At 36.3% G+C, this 10,555-nt stretch overlaps 1 protein-coding gene across 2 annotated transcripts; it reads left to right on the forward strand.

The window, feature by feature from the left end:
* The first annotated feature begins 1,121 nt into the window (after window positions 1–1,121).
* LOC128213989 (lysosomal-associated transmembrane protein 4A-like) lies at window positions 1,122–10,245 on the forward strand. 2 transcript variants are annotated; one of them, XR_008257841.1, is made up of 8 exons: window positions 1,122–1,421; window positions 2,657–2,819; window positions 3,980–4,053; window positions 4,556–4,684; window positions 5,104–5,199; window positions 6,448–6,549; window positions 7,436–8,834; window positions 8,876–10,245. XR_008257841.1 is itself a non-coding variant. In XM_052920145.1 (7 exons), exons 1-7 carry the CDS (start codon window positions 1,320–1,322, stop codon window positions 7,511–7,513), a joined length of 744 nt encoding a protein of 247 aa, XP_052776105.1. In that variant the 5' UTR covers window positions 1,122–1,319; the 3' UTR covers window positions 7,514–10,245. The 2 variants fall into 2 exon arrangements, 1 of the variants encoding a protein (XP_052776105.1); XM_052920145.1 differs by having other exon boundaries at window positions 7,436–10,245.
* The last annotated feature ends 310 nt before the right edge of the window (window positions 10,246–10,555 follow it).

Genomic DNA, 10,555 nt, shown 5'->3' on the forward strand with positions numbered 1-10,555 from the left:
CCCTTTAGGAATTGAATAAATAAACGCAATAAGACGTCAAAGTCTTGAAGACAAAGTAACAGCCGGGAGTAGGATTTTTTATTTGTCCCAGGTAACAGGTGAATGACAGATTATTATATTTCATTCTTATACCTATGAATTCACCATTGGTCTTGACTTGACATTGACTTGATATTTTTAAAGCTGCACTCTCACAGATTACCCCTTTTTGCAACTTTTTTTTATTTTTTTGTCTTGGAAAGGGCAATTTTTTGCGTATATATCTGCAAACCAATAATATACGATTATACTGATATATAAAACAATTATCAATACTTTATTTATTTAATTAATTTAAAAAATATATGAGAGTGTTTTTATACTTCGATCTTAATCCATTATGAGCCGGTCTGGTTCCGACCTCATCATCAATGAATCGTGCGAGAAGATTTTCAGGGTCACTCGTCTTGCAGGCCAAGTGACCCTTAACAATTTTTTCCAGGTCTGATAAGATACAAAATTACCAAAGTATGGGGTACGAAATGACCGGGTCACGGACATTACGGACCAGACATTACGGACCAGATATAGGGACATTACGGACCAGATTTAGGGACATTACGGACCATATTTAGGGACATTACGGATCATCTTCAGAAATTTACGGACCATGATTTATAATAATGAACGAAATTTGGTTTTACCTTATAGAGCATCGGTTTATTTCAGAAAGCAATCTACCACCTATAAAAACATTGATATTCACATTTACAAATATACATAAGTTAGTAAGTTAGTAAGTAAGTAAAATTATAAATCAATGTCCATAATGACCGACCAAATGAAACAAGATTACCAAAACTAGAGCTAGGGTTCAAGATGACTAGGGTACGAAATGACATATGAACAAATCACTGATTTAAGTGCTCACTTGATGAAATAATTTCGATATCTCACTGAAAAAAATCACAATTATTCTTCTATACCAGATATAAAAAAACAGCATAAATTTAAGCCTGAGCTGGGAGTAAGATGTATTATTGGTCCCAGGCATGAGAGAGTAGATAACTGCATAGTATCATGTAGAAATTTCTTTGGGTTCAATTAGCTTAGTGACAAAGAAATAGTCCATTATCTTAGTATTTATATTCAATAAAAAGTATTTGCAAACAATATTTGCAGTAAAAAAAATCATTTATTTCATGATATTTATTATAGTTTTACTTTTAGAATTAAAAAAAATCATACCTGCGAACTACTTTTGTTATTAAATTAAATTCGTGACGTCATCACAAGAAAAACCAAAACAAGGAACAGAAAAGAAACACAAATCTCAAAAAATGAGGTTGAAACAAGCCGCCTTAGAGAATGATCGGGCATTTAGATGTTGCTTTTGTTGTCATGTGAGAGTTGGGACCGTAGCGTTTGGCTGTCTTCAATTGGTAAGACGCGTTTACGTGTTTTATGCAAATATGAATAGAGTCGGAAGAAGGGGTGGAGAAATTTCAACGTGACCACAGTTACTTGGTATTTGGACTGGGGTCGTTTGGACTGCCTTTTTGGCCAGTTGAGCTATCTAAGGATTCGAGTTATTGGTCCCCTAGGGTAATATCTTGGACTGAGAAGCATAAATAAATGTGATTTAGTACTCTATGATACACATATTACACATAATCCACTTTTAGTTGTATATTTTTACATCTTAAATATTTTAAAATTTCATACAATCTTTATCATTCACAAGTTATGAAGGTTAGCAGATTTCGGATTGAAACACTCAGACATATGTATGGAAACGAGCTGAGATCTACAAGATTATTTTAATAAAACAACTGTATACTTCGCATGCACCATCAGAAGGAAGTTATCTCCAAGGTGCAATCGCTCAACAAGCACAAACTAAACGCGTGTTCGCAATTTTCTTTAACAACTCTTCCAAGTATACTGTTTATATACTGACTCACATATCTTCGCTAGTACTTTTGAGTATGCACAAGGGCCAAACCCGGCTTTCACTTTTTGGCTCTACGCGCAGACGGGTACCAGTCACGCGGTAAACATATCGGCGGTTCCCGTTCGCGCACAAAGTTGAAAAGCGCATGCCAGGTCTGGCAGGTGTGCATGGTCAAAATTACTGGCGAAGTTCCCCTTAGAATAAATAAGTAAAGGCCTCGCAGTCTTTTGAATGAAAAAAATGATTGAACATAACCTTGGTTTTCAATTTTAAATCAAGGAGTCAGGACTAAAGCCATTGAAGGTAACAATGTGTGAAGTTAGTTTCAAGAGTCATTTTTGCCCTGAGACTTAAGTCTTTTAGGCTAGTGAAACCAAAGTTTTCCTACCAAGTTTATCATGATGTAACTCTGTTGTTTTTCCCACCTTATGTGATACAAGCAGTGCCCTAGAAATTGTGTTAATAGCACCAAAATGTCTCAAATTGTAAATTTACAATATTTCAAACAAGGAAACAAAAGCTGAGGCACTTTAAAGATACTAAACTTTAAGATTTTAAGAGATTAGGAATGCATTTATACATAACTGTACTAGCAATTGGATTGTGAATTTTGAGTCCATTTTTTGTGAAAAATGTTTTTTGAATGCAAGTGATTCTGAATTTTGGCTGAAATAACAGTCAAAAAGAAACACAGAACTCAATTATGTTTTTTTTTATCTACAGTTTGCCCTGATTACATTGTTGACATGTATGGCAATATCACTGACTGGGTCCGGCTGGAACAGTCTAGATGGAGCCCCGAAGGTGCTCGAGTCGAACGACAGCAGCACAGCCTCCGACATGGACAGCTTTTACTACCAGTGGGACCAGCTGAAAACTTCCAAAAGTATGTGCACTGATTAATATGTTTAATATGTTGAAAACTGCATATGTTCAGTTTATACTAAATTTTATTGGCTTGATTGTGATGAAAGCTAATGACTTCATGGATTCGCGGTCAAGTTTATTACCTGGGTAGAAACTAGTGTGACAGTCCATTTTGTGAGTCTATGAGACAGTTACCCTCATGGGGATCGAACCTACAATTATCGCTTAGGTGAGGAGCAGACATCCTATATCATTCTGAACTCTGCATCACAAATGGAGGTTTTGTTATATTTCCTATTTCAAATGGCTTTGAAACTAATGGATATGAGACTTTTAGATAACTTTCACCTTTAAAATGAAAAGAAATATTGTTAACCAGAAAATTATATTGTGAGTATCTTCTCCATATCTTATTTGTATAAAAGTCTTGTTTGACTGATATCAATATAAAATTAGATTGACATGCATGAAATGCTATTTGAGAAGGTTGTAATGTTTGTTGCAACTTCTCAAACATCCTTGCTTTATAAGGTCCTAGATTGCCTTTGCAATGGTATCACCCTGCTAAGAACAGTAGTATATCATCAGAACGTAGTTATATAAGTTAACCACAGCCGGTGACAGTATAAATTTTTGAACATGGTATGCCAATGCGCTTTCAGAGAGACCCACGCTACTTCAATGGCAGTGTAACGCCTGCACTTTGATATGTTCATTAATGTTAGTAGTGCACCATAATGGATTGGTGGCTCTCTGGCGGTCTCAATGTTGACCATACTGGGACAATGTGAAATTGTAGTCCTGCCTGTGTACTACAGTTTTTAGGGATGTGATAATGTTATACCATACATAAGTACAACAGCAGTGCAACGGTATCACTCTGCTATAGGTCCGGTCAGCTGTGGAGCATCTGTAGAACATAGGTGGCAGCTGAGTATAACATCAGTGACAGATAAGTGATTATTCAGTAGCACTTCAGCTCTTACACTGCTTGTACATAGGTAAATTGCTATGGCCAAGTGCTTTCTCAATGGAGCTCTGCCAACGTTTATTGTGTGCTCTGGTTTAGTCCCGGCCGGGTACAAAAGTAGTGCGTGACAAGCCTGTTAGCTGTGTGACTTGATCATGTACATGTATTTATGCCTCTGTCATATAAGCATACTGTGTCTTGTATTGCAGGTGGCTGTCTGCTGTTTGCCCTGCTGTTCTCTCTCTTCATCATTTCCCTCATGATGGTGTATGGGGCCATTAGGGTATGTAATTAGGGGATGGCTTTTTGCTGATTTAATAACTTGTGGTTTGACCCATTTGTATATGTATAGAGCACATGTCTCTATCAAAATACATTGTATGTATTTTTATTTGTATAATCTTGCAGTCATCAGATTTAGCCTGTATTTTGACATATCACCACAAACCAACCACTATAGGCTGGCTCATACCCCCACAATGCATTCATATATGTATATATTGCATTGACCATACATGAACCAATCATAGCTTTAAATTATGGTCATTAGGACTGTACAATTACAAACAGATATTATTACCACTTTTGGGGAAGTACAAATTTACTGGCTCTTAGTTGCAAAATGAGTTATGAACATGATTTTGTTAATTGATTGATGAGTACGCTTTGCAAAATTCATTTACATATAGAAGTAGGCTTAGATTAGAGGGCTTGTTTTGGGGGGTTATTTTTGTCCATTATTGATTCAAAAATTCATATTTCCATATCTGTGTTTTATTTTTCAGAACCGTCCATGCTACCTGCTCCCATTTTTCTTCTACCAAGTGTTTGACTTTATGATTGGATGCCTCAGCTTCGTGAGCTTTCTCACCTATGCCCCAAATGTCAAGATCATGCTTCTGGAGAGGGGACTGGTATGATGTATTTAAAATTGCTTTATGATGTGTATGAAGGTTAGTTATAATATCATTTTGGATGAACAAGTTGGAATCCTTATACAAGGGCTTGCCATAAACAATTTCAACAAGCCATGCCAAATAAAGTCTGGAATTTGATTTGAGCAAGCCCGGACAGCATTTTACCAGTGAGGGTTTGCAGGCTGGTGCTTCTTTCAAACACAATTGTAGCCAAATACGTGTACATCAAGGAGAAGGATAATTTCTTAAAGAATAAATCCTTAGCTTGGAGATAGTGTTCTTGAACTGATGGACACGTTAACAGTAATTGGAAATGCAACATTTTGGAGGCCACCAGCAGTATTTCATTTTAAGAGTCACTTAAGACATAGTCAATGATCCAGATTTTTCTTGATTACTGGAATATATGTTTTCAGGCAGATGAGCCGTTCTTCAACAGACTGATGTTCATGGATGAGCAGAAGTTGCAAATCCTCTTTGTGCTGATCTACATTCTCTTCCTCTCTGTCAAGGTAACAGTGTAATCTAACCCGCAAAACATTCTCCTCTCTGTCAAGGTAACAGTGTAATCTAAACCGCAACACATTCTCCTCCTCTCTGTCAAGGTAACAGTGTAATCTAACCCACAACACATTCTCCTCCTCTCTGTCAAGGTAACAGTGTAATCTTACTCGCAACACATTCTCCTGCTCTCTGTCAAGGTAACAGTGTAATCTAACCCGCAACACATTCTCCTCTTCTCTGTCAAGGTAACAGTGTAATCTTACCCGCAACACATTCTCCTCCTCTCTGTCAAGGTAACAGTGTAATCTTACCTGCAACACACTCTCCTCCTCTCTGTCAAGGTAACAGTGTAATCTAACTCACAACACATTCTCCTCCTCTCTGTCAAGGTAACAGTGTAATCTTACTCGCAACACATTCTCCTCTCTGTCAAGGTAACAGTGTAATCTAACCTGCAACACTTTCTCCTCCTCTCTGTCAAGGTAACAGTGTAATCTAACTCGCAACACATTCTCCTCTCTGTCAAGGTAACAGTGTAATCTAACCTGCAACACATTCTCCTCCTCTCTGTCAAGGTAACAGTGTAATCTAACTCACAACACATTCTCCTCTCTGTCAAGGTAACAGTGTAATCTAACCTGCAACACATTCTCCTCCTCTCTGTCAAGGTAACAGTGTAATCTAACTCGCAACACATTCTCCTCCTCTCTGTCAAGGTAACAGTGTAATCCAACCCGCAACACATTCTCCTCCTCTCTGTTAAGGTAATAGCATCATCTAACGTCATCAAATTCTCCTCCTCTGTCAAGGTCATAGTGTAATCTAATCTGCATCACCTTCTCCTCTCTGTTGAGCTAATAGTGTAATATGACCTGCAACCCACCCTCCTCTCTGTCAAGGTAATAGTGTAATCCAACCCTCAATACATTTTCCTCCACTCTATCAGGGCAGTAGTGTTATTAAATCCTCATACTTATACCTAATAGGGTGCATTGCATATGTTGTTTGACCTCTTAGTCTTAGTGGTCTAGTAGTATAGGTGCCTGCCTCTTACCCAAGTTGTAGGTCACGACCCACCTGGAGAACTATCACAGCCTCTCAAAGTTAATAGAATATTCTGTATCAATTTCTGCTGTTTCAGCGATAACATACTAGAAAACACAATTAAAACTTAAGGTGCATAATTATTCTACACTAAAAAAAGGGAAGTATTACTGTTCAATGATGTTGTTTAAACCTGGTTTGCGTATTTCCAGCTGTACCTGATCAACATGGTGTGGCTGTGCTACCGTTACCTGCAGCTGAGGATCATCAACGGCCGTGCGGTCCACGAGTACACCACTGAACCAGACAGCGAGGTACCGTAATCATGCAATGGCAGTAGTTTAAAAAACAGGCTATGTTGTTGGACCTTTAATGGCATGAGGCGTCCACCAAATGGTCAACTCTCTGACATGACCATTTAACATCCTATCTTAACAGATAGTTATTCACATGCTTTTGAAGAACAGTATATATTATGGGACACTTATTGGCATGTAGCATCCACCAAAATGGTCAACTCTCTGACATGAACATTTAACACCCTATCTGTTACAAATTGGGGAAAAATATTGAAAATCACAATGTTCCTGGGCATAATGCTGGTCCCTGAAATGAGGTTGATAACCAGACTGATTCTCCACTTGATCACAACTGTAATTGGCATAATTGTGTGAGATAACAAGCTTAATTGCTGCAGCAACTCGTGAGCTATAGCCCTTTTTAATTGTGAAATTTGACCGAGTTGACTTCAGACAATTCACTGTTAACCTAAACAATTCTCCAACCTTTACAGATATTGATTACAAAGTATGCTGATACAATATCTCATATATAGTTTCATATCCATTGCCTTAAATTATCTGTTATTGTCAACTCTATTATTGATTCTTGTGTACTAAAGGCTTCATTGATGTGCGTATATTGATCTGCCTGAACAGCTCTTTAATTATGTATGTTGTGCATAGGAGTCTGTTAAACTAAGTTAAGTCACTATACACATCACACTTGGACAGATTTTATGGACAATTAACATAAATGATATACAGAAACCTTTTCGACAAAGTCATATTTAATTTAAGCTAAAAAGAATCTGTGTTTCTATTTTTGAAAAAGATGGATATGTTGCCTTTACTCGTTCGATTGTTGTCAACATCGTTGCTCAAAACAATTTTACTGAAGTTTGTTTTTGTATAATTTTAGATGTTGCTACCCCCAAAGTACGATGAGGCTATGAAGATGGCCCCAGCTGGGCCCCCTCCCCCAGCATACACAGCATAGATGGCTGGGGACAAGCCTTCACCCTGACCAAGATCCAGCACCTGGATTAGAACTTTAACCTTTACTGACTTCGAACTTACTTAAAACATGGCAGCTTTCCATGTGTAAATTTTATGGAAATATCTTTGAACCTTTCAAAAATCCTATGGTCTTCAAGTTATGTTTTAAGACATTGAATTCAAGTATTATTAAAAAAATTATTTGGTTTTCTCTACTTACTTGCATTTCAATGTATGATAACTGCAAATCAATGCCATGTATTTATTATACAATGAAAAAAGTGCATCTCTTAGGTACATGGGTGAGATTGGTAAATATTTGGGTTGGCACTAGGAGTAATTCTAGTGAAATGCAGAAGATATTCTACAATATTAGTATTGTTGGGTTTTATTCCATTCACTTTATATTTTTGGTCTACTTGGTAGAATGATTTTGTTTCTTTATTTGAGGTATTTTTTGCACTTTTGTTGTAAAACCTAAGTGTTGTTTCGTATATAAACTATTGTTTCTGTGAAATCATTTGATGTTGCACTTCATCATTGCATTCTCGAAAAAGAGAATATTTTAATTGTAATATATTTTTTCCAGCTGAACTGTTCCCAGCCAGATAGTTAATAGTAAACGAATGTGATCTCTGCTATCATGTTCTAATTCCAAATACTGGTGATTATGTTAAACTAGCGAGTGTTGTTATAACTATGGGGTTTAGTTTTAGGGATGCAATGATGATTAAGTATGAAAGGTACCTCAACATTCAGATAATATATAATAATACAAACACGTTTCAAACACGTTTTGGCTACCATTTCTGCATTAGGCCTTCATGAGTAGATGAAATTAGTTTTAAATGGCAACATGTTGAAAATGGGAAGTTAAATCAGTGTACAGAATACAGTCATAGATCAAGTGTTTATACTTTACTTAAGATGATGGGGCCATTGTGTTCACAAGTGTACAGCAAAATATCTTAAAGTCAAGAACTAAAGATAAATGTGAGCCGAGTATCACAAACTAAAGTGAAAGGTTTACCGGTACTAGTAAAATACAAATAAACATAGCCATAAATGACCAAGGCAGCTACTAGTTTAAAAAAAGATATTCAGACTACTGGAATATCATGTCAATTCAACAATTTTATCAAACGATATGTCAATTTTGTTAGGAAAATGTGGCCCCATTTATCTCCTTTCTTTGTGCCTGTGATATGTTTGGAGTTTGATTTTCAATTTGTGTAAATAAGTGGGTTGTTGCATGTTGTTGGTTGAACCTTATGCGGACTCGTATCATGTTGGTTGAACCATTAGCGGACTTTCTCACAGAGGTATCATGTTGGTTGAACCGTAAGCGGACTTTCTCACAGAGGTATCATGTTGGTTGAACCGTAAGCGGACTCGTATCATGTAGGTTGAACCATTAGTGGACTCGTATCATGTTAGTTGAACTGTAAGCAGACTTGTATCATGTTATTTGAACTGTAAGGGGACTCGTATCATGTTAGTTGAACTGTAAGCGGACTTGTATCATGTTATTTGAACTGTAAGGGGACTCGTATCATGTTAGTTGAACTGTAAGCAGACTTGTATCATGTTATTTGAACTGTAAGGGGACTCGTATCATGTTAGTTGAACTGTAAGCGGACTTGTATCATGTTATTTGAACTGTAAGGGGACTCGTATCATGTTAGTTGAACTGTAAGCAGACTTGTATCATGTTATTTGAACTGTAAGGGGACTAGTATCATGTTAGTTGAACCATAAGCGGAATTTCGCATAGAGATATCTAGTTAGTTGAATGGTAAGCGGATGCTCGCACAGAGATGTTCAAATTAAATAAGGTGTTCAATAAATCACCAAGTACAAGCAACAAGCAGTGTTTTACACAATTAAATAATTATTTCTTTTCATGTTTGACAGCATAAAACGTGGGAAAGTCCCTTAATTGGTGGGTTAGAACACTGATCATGTTCTATTTTCACTCCATATTTTTTGCTGGTGTATTTATATGAATTTTTAGCATTAGATGTGTATTCATACAGTTAGTTGAAAAAACTGTTTTTGGGGGAATAATGCCATAATACATCATTTTTTCTTTCATATTCTTTTAGATCTTGCAATTTAAGACCGCAATTAATTGATAAATAGCTTGGTTGGCATTGCGTGACCAACTCACCAATATACCAGCGACCAAAAAGGATTTTAGCCTCTCCAGTAGACCTAAGTAAAACGGCTTTTTATTACAGAATTAAAGGTTTGGGAAGGAAAATAACAAGAACCAACCAAACTTACCCACACTTAAATTCTGTTAAATGCCAAACAAACTATTCATGAATTGTTGCCAAATTGTATTGAAGTTTTAGACAGGTAAATTTATAGTTCAGCATAATATTTGTGATTTTATCCAGATTTTTTTGGGGAAATTTTGAATCTTTCCCGGTATCATAAAAAAAGTACTGACTTTAAAGAAAGAGCTTTAGCATTTGCTCTTAGTATTTGCGTATAAGACTAAAAAAAGTAAGATTTTTTTTCACAATGTTAAGACATTGGTTTGTATCAGTAATAGAAATTTTGTGTTTTTGTTGCTTAAATATGAACAATTACTTCGTTCAAAGAGCTTTGAAGGCTGTTAGAAATGCAACACTGTTACTAGATGTATTTGAACTATTAGCACTGAACACTATGTTAATGCAATTCAATGTCATTTAGATTTGAATAAAAACCTTTCTCTTTTAATAATGTTAAAAAAAAATTGTTCCCCCTTAACCTTACATTATTCTGCCAAAATGGTTGTTTAGGCACTGCCAAATGGCTTGTGAACAAGAAAAGTTTGTAAAACATTTTGCCCCATGAACACCGCTGAGTCATAGTTGCGCAATTTTATTGTGTAGAAAGTCTCCAATGAGTGTGGTACTATAGATAAATAGGGGATGGATGAAATAGATACAACAACTGTTACTATTACCTCCATTGCTAAATTAGTTGTATGAATTCAATAAGCATTCTTTGAGTACATGTATACAATAAAAGTTGTATACATTCAATAAGC

Source organism: Mya arenaria, chromosome 13 (assembly GCF_026914265.1).
Source record: "Mya arenaria isolate MELC-2E11 chromosome 13, ASM2691426v1".
NCBI classification, from domain to species: domain Eukaryota; kingdom Metazoa; phylum Mollusca; class Bivalvia; order Myida; family Myidae; genus Mya; species Mya arenaria.